Source organism: Lagopus leucura, unplaced genomic scaffold, assembly GCF_019238085.1.
Source record: "Lagopus leucura isolate 7727_CA_CO unplaced genomic scaffold, USGS_WTPT01 Super-Scaffold_100016, whole genome shotgun sequence".
NCBI lineage: Eukaryota > Metazoa > Chordata > Aves > Galliformes > Phasianidae > Lagopus > Lagopus leucura.
Genome location: NW_024962270.1, coordinates 13,277,669 through 13,293,885, shown reverse-complemented (window position 1 = coordinate 13,293,885; position 16,217 = coordinate 13,277,669). Strand labels below are relative to the sequence as shown.

The window sequence follows — 16,217 nt, the reverse complement described above, 5'->3', positions numbered from 1 at the left end:
GGCTGAACAGAGTCTAGAGAAGTGAATACAGGATGGAATGTCAGAGGCATCAGCTCTGTCACAGAATTCAGGCTATAAGTTCTAACATGAAATCTCATCACAATAAATTAATGACACGGGGCTAGATTGTCACCTGGAACACTGGCTTTGCACAGTGACACCACTGCAGTTATGCCAGTTGATGCTAGCTAAGGATCTGCTCCCCTCAACAACTTTGCCATCCGTTTTGATGTTTTACCCCCTTACTCTAGGCTCCACATTATACATCTGAGAACAGAGGATGAGGTTTTCTCTCCAGTTTGTTGATGCTGCACCTTCAATTTACAAGTTTCCTTTCTGCCTGCCAGCAAGTACATAGTATTCACAAGTTTGATTTTGTCTTTTCGAAACACACTGCCTATTTGCCTCAAATCCAAATGACTCATTAACATCAAGGAATCACAGACATTAAGTAGAAATTTGACTCTCCTGATGTACTACCAGGCTTACAACACTATCAGTGACACCTCTAACGCAGACGGATGTGACAGTGCACATGACTGTCTGGCCATCCATCATGTTGCAGAGCCTCATGAGCCTTGTGTAAGGGCACCTGGAAAGGTGAAGTGGGCCAGGAGGGGATACAGCTACAGCTCTGAGCAAAGACCTGCTGCCATTCCTCCCTACCTCTTAAATGACCGCCCTACTGCCTAGCGGAGACAGGGCAGGAAATCCTCTGTATCATGTGCTGTGATTGGCTGACACCTCTGTCTGAGCTGGCTGAGGGCTGTCACCCTGCTGGACTGATGCTCTGAGAACCCCAAGGCTGCCCTTGGAGGTGCAGGGGCAGGTCTGTGTGCTCTGCAGGGGATTCCCAGCTCACACAGGCCAGGCATGCTGCAAATTCTGCATGAATGTGCCAGCCCTAGGACTTGTTATGTGCTTCCATAGGACGAATGAACTAGGAATAAGCTAAAAGTACGTGAGGAAAGGGATAAATTAGATACAGAGGAATCAACATGTTTGTTGATGGTGAGGAAAGCATCCTGTCTTGATAACACAGTGGACACTAGGGACACAGAGAAGCATTTTCCCAGCTGGTGTATGAAGGTAAGAAAAAAGTGACTTTTCTTCCAGAAATTCAACGAAGCAGCTTTGAAGGCGAGAAAAACATGAGAACTACGATCCTAGCACAGAACACGAAAGCTTCTCTGCAGTTATTCATTAGCTTTTTGTTCCCTTAGTATCTAATTGCCCCATGTAGCTGACACAATGGAACCACTGGAGTTTAACATCTCTTTTCAAGCTACAGTAGTTTCAGGCTAGAGCAGAATTAGTTTGCGTACTTTTTGAGGAAAAAAAAAACCTAATAAATTACTGGCAACATTCCTAATTATTTGCTTAATCAATGGAAGTCTTATTTTAGCACGTAATAAAAGACATTAAAAAAATGCAAGCTGAAAGCCAGTAAAAATCAATTCTTATCAGAGCAGGTACCCTATCTAACAGAAACCACACGTGCTAATTTTGGAGTATGGAATGAGTATGGGGTCTGTGTAACAAATACTCAAAATTATCAACACATCGATAGTTTGTGTCTGAAAAAGTTATAATGGAGTCTCAGCCTAAAAATCATAATCATGAACTTTAAATAAATGAAATTTAAACTATTCCATGTGTTCTTCTGAAGGATGATTTCTAAGAAAAATTGGTGACATGGACCACTGGTTGTATTCCACAGCATTCAGCAGATCTGTCACTTAGATCTCTGTACTAGGATGCATTACTCATCATCTGAGAATCTAGTCTTCTGAGCTCCAGAGGAAAAAAAAAATGGCAGTACCTACTTTAGTAATGATATGCTCCATTACAGAGTAAAATATCCTGAGTGCTCTTGATTCAAGAAAACGAAATGTAAATGTACAAAGCACATAAAAAACCCATTTCAACTCTTAATCAAATTCAGCAGGATTAAACTCTGATAGTCTTCTAAGAAAGAAAAGAGTTTCTATTCCAGCATGAGAGAACAGATGACCATTTCTGTTTAAATATTTTTTGACAGCAATTTCCTACTTGTGAGTCACTGAATTCACACTACGATATCCTCCCAGTCTCTCTCAGGATTGTATATTTCCTCATTGCATGATCCTGATAAGCACTGAACACCTCAGGAGAGAATCCTGCTTAACTCCTGTCCAAGCTGGGAGCCACTTGCACTCTTGCAGGCCTACCATTCTCACTGTCAGGCAGTCAGCATCCTTGCTGCAAAGGAAAAGCCATTTTTATCCTTGTTGGCACAAAACCAGTTGTTGCCAAACCCACTGGCGTATTTACCAAGAAATTGGCATGCAATGTCACAGCACCCGGCTCATCTCTGTCTTATTTTTCAAAGCAATACTCGCGCAGCAACAGAAACTACTTTCCTTCACAAGCCAAACAGCAAGCATAAACTTTTAACTGGCTTAATTGTAAAAAGACAATCAGCAAACAAACCTGTAGAGCAGTCAGAACCCGTCCACTGTGGCTCACAGCTGCAGAGCCCCACGTCCAGGAGGAAGGTGCCGTGCCCTGAGCACTGCTCCTGGCAGATGGGCAGTGATGTCTCACAGTTCACGCCGCCCCAGCCCGCGGAGCAGTGGCACTCCCCTTGAACGCACACGCCGTGACCGGAGCACATCGGATCCAGGCAGTCCTCTGGAAAGCAGGGAATGCACAACTTAAGAGAACTAAACACCTTTACGGCAGTTGCCCAGAGACATCCAGCAATAGAGATTAACTGCAGACTGAAATGATGGTGACTAAAACACAAGAAAAAACTGCCTATAGTAACACCTGTGCAAAAATATAAGCTAAAAAAGGGAAAAAAGTCAAGTGCATAGACTCATGGAGAACATGGTTCTACTCATTGCAGATACTCTTATATCTGTCGATCTAAGTCAAGGCAGTATGGATTTCAGCAGCGGAGCTGGGAAAGAACTGGAGCAATTAAATGTTATTTTTACAATTATGCGTTGTGTTTTCATTCTGGTATTTGTGTTCTATGCTTTATTTACATTTGGGAAAAGACAGATTTATCGTTTCACGCTCCTGAGGAAATCTCTCTCTACAGCTGAGAATCTGGTAGGAAAAAAAAGGTCATCCACTAGCTCTAAATTGTGACTCTCTGAATACACACTGTGAAGAAATCTCATATTCTCATAAAAAGTATGTGCTGGGCAATTGAAGATAATGAACAGATTCATAAAAGTCGTAACATATTGATGAACGATTTGCAAACAGACAAAGAGCTAAATTTGTTCTCAATTTGGATTAAACCATTCTTAGTGAAAAATTCAGGAGCTCTGTAGAAGAATTTAAATCAGCTGGTTAGTCCCACATAATCAGCATATTCTTTCATCAAGATCCAGCATTTCTTTAACAAGATAGACACGAAGCAGAACACAGCCTGCCGTCTCTGGAGGCCACAATGAGGCTACAGAGCTAGAGAGGAATTCATGGGGTGTTTGAGCATGCAAAACAATTAGCCTATTCATATTAGATCGTGCTTCATACCAACGTTGTTAAAAAAGGCACTTTGGAAGTTCTTGTATGCATTTTTCAAGTATTAGACCAAATACAGTTTTAATAGTTAAATAGTACACTTAACAAACAGTATTTTGTATTACAAGAATGAAGAGATGTTCACTGTTTCAGCAGCAGAAGACTAAACGTTTCTCTTTGAGATTAAGAGCATCCAGTTTACAGCATCTTTTGACCTACGAATTAAGAATCAACGCTTTGTATCTTTGTGCCGCTGGCCCACAAGTTCAAGATCTTAAGTCAGCTCTTATTCTGTATCTTTTTTTAGCCTTCCAGGCTTGTGTGCAGTGCAGTGCAATTCTGAAAAAGAGAAATCAATATTTCTGGACAAAGTACCTAGGTTGCTCTGAAAGTAATGCCTCTTCTTTATTTCCGTGGAACTACAACAAAGAGCGCTATTTGATAGAGCAAATTCTCAACTACAAACACTCTTTTTCCAACACAGTCACGACCATTAGCTATGCATTCTCACCAGAGATGAACAGGAGCCTGAATGCTGCACTTGCAACAGTCTGCATCAGTGGAGATGTGCCACTGTCACCAGTGCTAAAGCACACCACCCAGCCCTGACTGTGCTCACATCCACTCTGTGGTCTCCAGAAATATTTGGCAAGTGTTGATGAACATCAATAGGTGTCATTCTTTCTGCAGGAAGGAATTCAGTGGCATCGCTTTGGTTCATCTTCACTTCCATGTCAGATACCACTCTGTCAGACTGCCCTTCTGCTGCCACCTGTCACACAGCCACACAATGGAACGGGATATTGGCAGGACAGTTTAGCTTCTACTGCTGTACCACCAACATCCACCTCTGACATCGTGGGCCAACATCATAAAATAGGAGGCATTACTTTCAGAGCAAGCCTCACTCACCTTGCTAAGCACAGCACAAAAATACTCAGCAATTTTCTTTTATCCTGAAAGACAGCTCTTGATTTTGCTGATCTTTTGAAACTGATAGCCTCCATAAGCAAGTTAAAAAGCATTATTTCTTTTAGTAATAATAACCTGACTGCACAACACTGAAGGTTGTCCATAGCTGTGAATACATACAGCTACTGGTGTGCCCTGGATTGAACATCTGTTACTGTCTGCTGCAGTCACAATGCAGCTTCAATATTAAACTCATATTTACATACAATATTCTAATTCCAGTCCCCGACAGAGTTACCTGCATTATTGTACCAGTTATGCAGCACAGTAAAGTAAATGGAATGGTCATGTCATGCACACACTATTACAATAAAAATCCACTCCACTGTATAGTTCTGTTTTATCTACCCTCTTCCTACATGATTCCACTTTTATTTTATAATTATTTTAAAAAATCCAAGGTTTTCATGCACTTGTTTTCAATAGCTGTCTAAGTACATTCATCTCAATTATTTTTTCAACCATTTTGTAGGACCACATTATGCCAACAAGCCAAGTAACTGCAAATGGCAGTCTCTTGTCAGCTTCAGGCTTATTTAGCATCACGGCCTCAGTGAGTATATTTGTGCATAACTTGCTTTTTCTCATCTGAGTTTTCTTGTTTTTTTTTCCATTCCTGAAACTACAAACAGCAGAGAATGTCAGAAATATTCTGTGGATCCTCCCTTTAGAAACCATATCAGGTATGTCAAATCCATCAAATCCATCCTGGACATTTTTCTGATTAGAGAATTCAGGCCACAGAAGAGCTTCCTCTGTGTGCTACTCAAAAGAGTTACCTAAAATCTATATAGCAGGAAGCACAAAGTATGCTGGCACTAGCTTCAGGCTAACGGTACTACTGAAAAATCATCAAATCAGGGCAAGCATGAAGAACAGCTCTGCTTTCCGAGGCTATGCACAGGGGAAGAAAGTCATAGCTGATGAGCTATCTCAGAAATGCCAGCAGCCAAATAACAACTGTTTCTGTAGATGAGGGCAGAGACACATCGGTACTACAAGCAGCTGAAGTACAATTACTTCTTCTCGTAATTTCCCACTTTTTATTAGCCAAGCTTTAAAGGATGCCAGTTTAGTACCCTGAATAGAGGCTCACAGTAAAAATGACATATGACAACAGAATTACACAGCATGCCCTGCTAAACTGAACCTGTTCGCATCTCAAGATGCAAAAGAATGAAGAAAGGGAAAAGATGATTATGATCTGCTGATTACTTTGGAGAAACACCAGAGCCTATTTTGTTTAGGTCATCTTCTGACTGCCTTATCTCCTTAGATTTTGGCAGAAAAGAAAGAAAGAAACAAACAAAAAGCGTCTTTGACAATGCACACTAAGGGACTGAGGTTTCTGGCACAAGGAGCCTGGCAATCCCAGCTGTCCTTTCTGAAAGAAGCATCAGGGTCTTGAGAGAAAAAAGGCAGAAACAAACATACTGGGATGGTCTCACTGCTTTCTCTCAGAAAAATGTTGTGACATTTTCCTTACTGGATTGAGAAGCCCCTTCTTGCTGAAAGGCAACAACATCCCCCCGGTTCTTGCTATCAGGATTTGGAGGAAGTGAAACCACCTGAGAATTCATCGTGGACAGCATTTCAGAGGACTGCTCATGTCCCACTTACTAGGTATACTTATTAGACAATGTTAAACACTTCTCATCTTTTAGAATACAAAATGTTTTATTCTTGGAAATTGTGTGATTAACCCCCACTGACTGTCACTGAGACCTGAACGCCTTTATCTTTGAAAATTTTCTATCTCACATTCCTCTCCCCGAGACTTTAAAGATGCTTTTGTGAAAAGGAGCATTACCTTACAGTAAGTCTCTCACATCTGTGTGAGTTTTAACTACCTTAAAACAGCTTTGGAGATTAAAGACTGAAATGAAACTCCCTAACTATAGAGAGGGAAACTTCACAAACCTTCCTCACAGATCTCCCCTTTGTATCCAGGGACGCAGATGCAGACTCCCATGATACAGGTGCCGTGGCCAAAGCAGGTCGGGTCGATACACTGTTCCTCAGGAACATCACACTCTGGTCCTTTCCACCCATTTCGACACACACAGTGACCTTTCTCATATTCTCCATTTCCACTACAGAGCACCGGGCAGGAATCTGAAGAAGGCAGATTGACCTTTTTAATATATTTACATTCTTACATAGATTAACATTTATTGCATTTGTCATTCTGTAAAATCACTTTTCCACTCCTGCTCTCCCAGTCCTTCACTAGATTTGAGGACTGTGACAAAGAAGTAGTGCAGCAGTGATCCAGGCAGCCTAGTATCCTCAGCCTGCTTCACTACCATACTTAATTTTGACTTGAAATGGGACATCTTGGAAGATAAAAATCCCTCCCCTTGTTGGGTCTCTGCAGAAATTTTGCACAGTGATGCCTGCTTATCATTTTTTTAACATTAATATTTGTTCCCTGCAAAGCAAGACAGTGCCTTATTCTTTCTTCTAAGCAAACCTCTTACTACCCAAGTTTTTAGCCATTGCTGAGCTACAAGCACACCACTGATATGGAAGCTAAGTTTTACAATCCACTATCAATTTCAGACCCAATCAATTTCATAACACATGAAGTCAATCTAAAATTTGAGGAAACACAGGAAAAACATGAGAACCTGCAGACAGAATAGATGATGGACAATACAGAAATAAGATCACATGATCTCTTTAGCAAGTTTTTCTCCATGTGCTGAAAAATCTCTATATTGGTTTAGGATTTCTTTTCCACACCTATTCAAGTTAAGATCATGGAAGCATTCGACTGACATGTGAGATGTTCTCTGAAGTGAAAAAGTCACTTTTAAATAACTGTAAACGCCGTGTTCAGCTGATGCTCTCAATTAAAAAAAATAAAAAATCACAAAATGGGTGCAAAGAGCGATGGAGGAATCTGTTGTCTCTGCAAGTCATGGCGAGAAAAGTTGTTGAGGCATCTTAGCTAAAGTACAGCATAAAAAACTTTCTATGCCTGTGCTTGTGGTGCATTTGCCATCTGTCTATAAAAAGGAATCAAATCCCATTTAATGACTTTGAATCTTTGTAAGCTCAGCCATCACACTCCATAATCACGATTCCTGTCCTGCACTGCAGGTTGGCTGATATGAGATTACCTTTTGCACAATCCGGACCAAGGAATCCTGGGAAACAGTGGCAGTGCCCCGAGATACATTCTCCATTCCCATTGCAATTAGTAGAGCAGTCATCCAGGACTTCTATTATTCAGATTGTCATGCAGAAAGGAAAACACAAATTAGTTGAATTTGAAAAGCATGGCATCTTCACCCCGCTTTGTGGGACACATCTCAACATACAAATAGGTGAGGAAGCAGTAAAAAGCCCATTTCCATTCACAGGAAGAATAAAACAAGATTCCTGTTCAAGCAGCTTACAAATATTAGATTTTGTCTTGACAGCTTTGAGATAATAAGTGCATCATTCATATTACACCAGAAAGCTTTTAAAGTAAGTGTTCATGTAAAATTTACCACCATTAAAAGCACTGCAAGAACCAAAGTATTTGTGGAGAAATGTTCACCTTAAACACTTTCTTTTACTGTTGAAGTAATTTGTTGGAAACTTGTCTATAGAGTGTATCATCTACTATGGTGCTCACTCGAAGCATGTGCATTGCATTCTTTGGGGGAAGGCAGGGTTTTCACTTTTATACAAGATGAAAAAACATCTTCCATAAAGCAATACAATTCAAGGCCTTTACAGGCCTAACAAGAAGATTTGAAGAAAAAAAATCCACCTTTAGGTCTAATCTTAAACTACTGCATGCTTCATCATACAGCGTTGGATAGGAAACCACTTAACCTCACACGTCTTGGGGCAGGCTTATGTCTGTACTTCTGTTAGCTGTCCTTAATCCACACATGTATTTCCTACAGGATTTCAGTGGATTCAATGACTTAGATGCATTTTATGTGAAAAATGTGAAACAAATGTAAGGCTAAGATGCTTCCAAGATGGGTCATAAGCATACGCTACCATTAATATGAATAACTGAAGTCAGTTTATTTTGATCTTATTCATGGACACTTGGGCAGACAAGAATTGATTCCTCTGGAAATCTTGTACTGATACTGAAAAACATTAATTTCCTTCCAGGCTATCACTTTATACCGAAAAACGGGCATTTTCTATGTAACTGCTCATCAGATATGCACAACCTAGACATAGATATTTGTTTCAAGGTCAAGAAATTAGCCTTATTTTTTTTTTCCTTTTTCTTTTTTTTTTTTTTTTTTTTTTCCCCAAAAACAAGTTTTTTGCAGATATACAGCTTGTTATTAATTTTTACATATTACTGTTCATTATCAACTCTGCTCCTTGCCTATTGAGAAGACAGAATCCCTAGAATCACATGATGACTACTACCCTACCTGACGACCCTACCCTACACTGACTTGAAGAATTGGCTGTTCGAACAGTTAATTCCGTGGGACACAACGTCCAGTTTGGACTGGCCTTTATTCAGTCTATTGAAGTACTGGAGGCATGACAGATTTTGCAAGCAAATTACACACCATCCCACTCCCCTGTGAGGGGAACTCGGATCAGAGCTTTAGGTAAAGTGTCAGCAAAATCAATTTTGTACAACACTGATATCCAGCAACTGAAAAGACTTCCTAATGGATGCTCAAGAGGAGGCCAAGAGTGCCTCACGCAGCCAGCAGTGACATACAGCAGAGATGCGTGCCAGCTCTCATACTGACTGTTTCAGACTGCAGTCTTGGTTGATTCAGTTGTTGGTAGAGTGGTAAAATATGACTCTTGCCGTAGACACTCCCCAACGTCCGTGGTAAGGAGCACAGCTCAAGGATCAGAAGATGATTAGATTTTTTTTTGTGACTCCCTCTTCTCCACCCTCCACTCCCCCACCCCCCAAAAAAAACAACACAACAACCAAGAACCACTGTGCAAAGAAAAATATAAGAAGAAGATATACAGGCTGTGAAACCACAATAGCTAGCAGTATGTTCAAATCCATCAGCAGTAGATTCTTGCAGCATGAAGCCTCATTTTCCCCCCAAGTTCTTTCTACCCAATTTCTTCTCACAGCCATTTATCAGGTTAGTGGACTCCTGTCCATCCCATGGCCCTCACTGTTCCCCTCCATAAGATTCAGCGTGTTCTGCTTATTGGCCAGAGAAGGGATAAGCAGCTTCTTCCTCACCAAATTTAATGGGAAATGAATTGCAGTATTCAATTGCATCTATCATTATTATTTTTTTGTGTGTGTGTGATTATATGCTACTCAGTGATGAAATACTGTTTAGACTCCCCTGTATAAACACTGCTGTGTTAAAGTAGAAATAAACAAGGGGGTAGACATTTGGATTCTGATCTGGACTGGAGTTTGGCCAGGTTTTATGCTCCTCATTGAGCATCTGTGAGCATGCTTCATAAATTGCTTGAGAATTATTTTCTCACATAACACTGAACAATTGTATTTCTCCCACCAGTAAAAGATTCACGCTTCTCCACAAAGCAAGTATGAACTTTTAAACATAAAAAACTCATTGCATTTCTATTTCAGTTTTAAAATAATTCCTGTAAGTCCTTCACCAGTCTTGGTACTTGAATCATACTGTCCTGCTCCACAAGGTGTTTACCATCAAGTAAAAATAGCATCCAATTGTTCTGAAGAGCAGATGGCATGTCCATTACTAGTAAAGACATCTTGCTAAAACATATGGCAGAACAGGTTAACTAAAGGGCAAAGTGGTTAAAGTCTTGCAGCAAAGCAAGGCACTCATAAATACAACACTTCACCTGAAATGAAATTCCAAACAAACCCTATGTGTGAGCACTGCTCTGCAACAACACTTAGAGTTGCAAACATTTGTCCACCTTTATTTATTAAGGAGGCAACAGGGATTTCATATCCCACCAGCACAGGGTCTCCTCTATTTGCCTTTGAGTTCCAAAGAAAATGGTGCAGTTGGATGATTGTATAAAACAACAGCAAACAGCAGCAATCAAATCCACAAAAGCATCCTTCTAGATTTTCTAACTGATTAAAATACTGAAAACACAAACATATAAGGTGTGGATAATTTCTGTATGATTTATGGTTCCAGGGTAAATAGACAGGGCAGACATATCCTCTTTCTGCTTTGAGCAAGATAACACCAGAAATTACTCAGCTATTTAAGCTATTACATGAAAGTTTTAAAACACATGACAACTTCACACATAATTAATTTAACATCCATCTTTAACACACAAATGTTTCTATTTGCCTAATATCAGCATAAATATGAAGTTACTCCACTGAGGTTAATTAAACAGAACTGAAATAAAACATTTTTAAGAGAATATTTAAGAGACGCTGGGATCAACGATCTACTTTCAGATGCAGCTTTCCAATGCAGTAATCACTGTAGCAATTTTACTGTAATTGTTCTTACCGATTGCCGTGGTCAGCACAAACACTTGCTCCACTTTCTTTCCATCGTTGTAAAATGCCATATGCCAAGCACCTTGATCCATGTACTCAATGAAGCCTGTCTCTTGTAGTGAAGTTAAGATCAGATTCCTGGGAGCTTGCTGAGGCTCCTCTGAGTTTTTTGGTTCCTGCTTAATTAACTGCTTTCCATCCATCAATTTTACAAAATCAAACTGAAATAATAATGAGCAACAATTAACCACCTAGTAAATTTTTATGGAATCTGCTCTCCGTGTCTCATTCAAACAGCAACAAGCAGCTGAAATCTCGAGAGGAATGGCCTGTTTGACTAAATGTTCATCAGTGTGGACAGTAGTTGCATAACCTGGTCTGTTTAGCATCAGTTCTTCATTTCAGATACAAAGTATTATGGTAGATCAGAAATTTGGCACCAAAGCTTGCTGCCTGCTATAGTAGAGTAAATTCAGACTTGCTGCACTAAATGTAGCAAACTAACTTCAAATTACATCTCCTTCATGGGAATAATTCCAAAATTCCTAAGCTATAGTGCTTAGGCATCTCAAATGCAAAAAAAAAACAGATAAAATGTGCTATTCTTCCATACAAAATTTTAAAATATCTCTTCCTATATATCGGTATCAAAAGCTATTTCTACTTTTTATTTATAATTAATTTGACTCATGGCAATAATTGACTATTTTGTGACATGGAAACAATATTGAATGGAGTTGATTCCAACAATTGATTTTCAGTAAAGTTCAAGTTCAGCTCAACTGAAGGCCCGCTTTTTATTAAAGCCAATGATAGCTAAAATCTCTCATTTTTAAGGTCTAACCTCCTGTAAATCGTTTTTGAGGTTAGACTACACAATCTCCACAGAATCACAGAATTGCATGACTTGGTAGGGACCTCTGAAGACCCCTCAGTCCAACTCCCTCTGTTAAAGCAGCTCCCTACAGCAGGTGGCACAGAAAAGCGTCCAGGCAGTTGAGATGTCTCCCAAGGAGGAAACTCCACCATCTCTCTGGGCAGGCCATTCCAGTGCTCTGTCACCCTCACAGTAATGAAATTCTTCCTCTTGTTCTTGCAGAACTTCCTGTTGCATTGCCTCCTACAACTTCCTGTACCCTGAGTAAGTTTGCAGATGACACCAAGTTGGGAGGTTGTGTCGATCTGCCTGAGGGCAGGGAGGCCCTGCAGAGGGATCTAGGTAAGCTGGATCGCTGAGCTGAGATGAATGGGATGAGGTTTAACAAGGCCAAGTGTCGGGTTCTGCACTTTGGCCACAACAACCCCAGGCAGCGTTACAGGCTTGGGGATGAGTGGTTGGATGATTGTGAAGAGGAAAGGGACCTTGGGGTGTTGGTTGATGCTCGGCTGAACATGAGCCCACAGTGTGCCCAGGTGGCCAAGAGGGCCAACGGCGTCCTGGCCTGCATTAGAAATAGTGTGGCCAGCAGGAGCAGGGAGGTGATCATCCCCCTGTACTCAGCACTGGTGAGGCTGCACCTCGAGTACTGTGTTCAGTTTTGGGCCCCTCACTACAAGAAAGACATTGAGGCCCTGGAGCGTGTCCAGAGAAGGGCAACGAAACTGGTGAGGGGTCTGGAGCACAAGTCTTATGAGGAGAGGCTGAAGGAGCTGGGATTGTTCAGTCTGGAGAAGAGGAGGCTCAGGGGAGACCTCATTGCACTCTACAACTTCCTGAAGGGAGGCTGTGGTGCAAAAGGGTCTGGCCTCTTCTCCCAGGCAAATAGTAGGACCCGAGGAAATGGCAAAAAGTTATACCAGAGGAGGTTTAGGTTGGATATTAGGAGAAACTTTTTCTCTCAGAGGGTGGTCAGGCACTGGAATGGCTGCCCAGGGAGGTGGTGGAGTCGCCATCCCTGGCAGTGTTCAAGAGGCGCCTGGATGAGGAGCTACGAGAGATGGTTTAGTAGCTTGTGGCACTGATAGGAATGGGAGGGTGGTTGGACTGGATGATCTTGCAGGTCGTTTCCAACCTTGTGATTCTGTGTGATTCTGTGATTCTGTGATTCCTGTGTTCCAGATTTTGCCTACTGCTCCTTGTTCTGTCATTTCCAAACAATCTTTCTGTGATTCTGCATCTGAGTTTATCACATGTGGTGTAATCCTGCTATCAGACAGCAGAAAAGCCTATTATCATCCATTGAAATGAGAGCTTCATATGCCAAATGCATTAAGGAAAAAAACCCAGTTGAATGTAACCAGCAATACTGCACATTCTTTTTGCGGAGATAGCCTTTCTCCTGCAAATCCCCTGCAAAAAATAATAGTTGTATCAGAAACCAGAATTATAAACAGCACTTTTTCTTCCCCCCTATTTACACTGACTGTAGTCTGCTTGCTTTGATGAATACACAGAAAGATGAAAGCATTTTCAAATGAACTGGGAACTGGTATTTCATGCCACTACCCTAAGAGAAGATGCTGGATCTACACACTGTGCACCTGTCCAGGCTCCCACAGTCATCTGGCAGTGGTCAGAATTGCTGATCTTGTTGATACAATGCTGCCTCTCCATCTGAGTGGGTGTATTTTCAGGGTTCAGCTACACCTCAGTAAAAGAATGAGATGAACAAAATGCTCTGTGTGGTTACGGTCAGTTCTTTCCTTCCTCCCTGCTTTGCAAGTGCATCGGGAACACTAGCAACCATTGCTCTTTGAAACTGTAATGCACGATACCATTGCTAGTAATTACCTGAGTGTGAGTAGGTGGAATGTTTCTTCTGCCATAAATTCCCAGCAGAGAATCCTTTGCCAGTGAAATGTTAAATTTCAGGTACACAGGGTGATGGATGGTGATCTGAAAGCGCCAGAATAAGCCGGGTGGGATTGTTTGCATAACTTGTGCTCCAATCTCAACTTCTCCTGTGTCTATGGCCCGTCCCTTCTGAAACACTGATTTTCCAGAAACAAAGAAAGCAATCAGTTACATATTCATAAGGGGGAGAAAATACCACATCAGATATAATAAATAACATCTACACTGAGGACATTTCTTTGAAATCACTGTATTTCTCATTCAGCTAGATGAAAAATAGAAATGAACTTGTGTGCAGAATTACCACGATGGGTGTCACAGCATGTTTTTACCTCGGAAATCCTGGAACACTTTACTGACTACAAAAAGGTACCGGTGCTGCTGCAGGAACCACGGCCTTTGCGTCTGTCTATCAGCTGTGCAAACAGAACCCATTTGACAGAGCGTGGAGAGCACGCAGCAGGACAGCTTCCTCTGGCACGGCGCTCCAGCTACTGCCGGATGGGCATTGCATAAGCTGCACAAATGGACACCGGCGAACAGAGAAAAGCCATCAAACTGCTAGGTTAGAGCCCAAGCCTGGATTTCTGTTAAGCACCATTCCAGTGATAACCCAGTCCTAGAGAAATAAGGAACATCTGTTTTTGCTTGGATTTTCTGCACAAAAGCATAGCAGGGGCATAAAGACGGGGATAGGCAATTTAAAGGGAAAACTGGCATCATTTTGTAGAGCCTAACAATAAATCTGCAGACATCTACAGTATGCAACTTCACATGTGGGTATGAGAGAGCTGAAATAGAAAGGGAAATGAAATGCATAAGGAAGCCACTGCCAAACTAAAACAGAGCTCACTTGCTTTGCTGGTGTGTATCACCATCTTTGTCTATTTTAGTGCCTGCCTGTGATCAGCATCCTGACATGCTGCAAGCTACACTAGTCCTGCTAACATCTGAGCTAACTCCTGCTAACATCTGAGCTAACTCCTGCTAGCATCTGAGCTAACTCTACTGAAAGTTTTGCAAAACTCTAAAGCTTATTTGTAAGCTTTCTCTCAAGTAGAAAAAAAAAAAGGACAGCATGCTACAATGGAGAGTGGACCAAGAGATCAAATTCAGCAGCCATATCTATTTCTGTGTCATTTCCACATGATTCCAACATCGTGGTGATGGATAAAGAGAAGCAATCAATGTGACTGGAGATTCATTTTTTTACAATAACGCACAGAAATATAGGATGCAAAATAATGTACATGAAATGATATAAATTGTCCTTGGAAACAAACACAGCAGTAGTGAAGCTAGGGCCAGATTTTTCCTAAACATATTAATAACAAAGATCCTCGGTGGGATCTTTCAATGGATTTAACTTGTGTAGGAAGTACTTAGCATTCTTAATGAATAGAGATTTAATTTACAAGGCAGGAGCAATCCTCAGGGTACTGGATCTTCCAGTTTATGGCTGCTTTGCGTCATGGGAAACAAAAGCACAGCAAGAACGAGGAGCTGACTTTTAACACCTTACTATATAAAAGCATGAATTTTTGGAGCACAGAAATTGTTTGCTAGTACCCTAAAAATATATCTGTTCCTTAATTAACAAGCTAAAAAATTCCCAAATCACTGCTTTAGCAATATTCAAGGTGAGAATTTTTTTTTTTTCACCTCCTTAGTGAAAAAAGTTGTGTGTGTTGAGTTTTGAGAGGAGATTTAAATGTCTGGTGTAGCTGGGCAAAGAAAGCGAGTCCCTCCCACTCCAGCCCATACATTAGATCCCACTCAGCTGATGTAAATTTAAAAACCTTTTCCCTCATTTCCAGTACTCCAGAGATATTAAATCTTAATGATTCTTTGCAAGCAATTACCCTGGGTTAAGTAAAACACTAAGGAACTTTTTGGTGATATTGACACATGGTAATTAACGTGATTCAATTACAAGATGGTGGAGCACTAAGTAAAAAGTCAAGGATACAGTATCATTTTTGAAGTTAATGGCATTATTGGTCCATGTTCAAGGTCTTTTAAAATACAGTAACTGCCTTTGAGTTTGTTGAAGTGAGGCAGCCTACTTCGTCGTTGAAAATGAAACGCAAAAGGCCTTTACGTAGGGCACAGGCATTCTTTGAGAAAGTATTTTCACTAATTGGTGTTATCAAATTATGCTGAATAGCAGTGAGTGTTGCTAGGCTCAAAGCAACACTTCCCTGAAAAGTCATTCCACGTTCAGATGAAAATGTTGTTTCAGTAACGACTTCATATAATTAAAAAAACCCCACACATGTACTTGGATTTACTGCTATTTCTCTGAAAGAAGTGCATGCTGTTGTTGACAATGCTAAAATGAAAAAATCCACGTTATCTTCCACCTACTGAAAGCAGTACCGGCAGCACCCCTACCTTTCCAACACTATTTTTTCAGATAACCACGCAGCATGAGAAGGCGACTGTAAGCACCACATCTGAAGTGCATTTTCATATTCATCAAGCCACTGTGCTCTCCTCTATTGAAAAAAC

The 16,217-nt window shown here is 40.9% G+C and overlaps 1 protein-coding gene across 1 annotated transcript in view; it reads right to left on the bottom strand.

The window, feature by feature from the left end:
* The window catches only part of TENM1 (teneurin transmembrane protein 1), a 237,641-nt gene that overhangs the window by 103,307 nt on the left and 118,117 nt on the right, over positions 1-16,217 (bottom strand). Inside the window, exons 7-11 of the mRNA XM_042876489.1 lie at positions 13,644-13,843; positions 10,923-11,133; positions 7,617-7,718; positions 6,412-6,606; positions 2,473-2,673 (exon numbers count right to left, since the gene is read on the bottom strand). Coding sequence (XP_042732423.1) covers positions 2,473-2,673; positions 6,412-6,606; positions 7,617-7,718; positions 10,923-11,133; positions 13,644-13,843 — 909 coding nt within the window. The remainder of the gene's footprint in view (positions 1-2,472; positions 2,674-6,411; positions 6,607-7,616; positions 7,719-10,922; positions 11,134-13,643; positions 13,844-16,217) is intronic.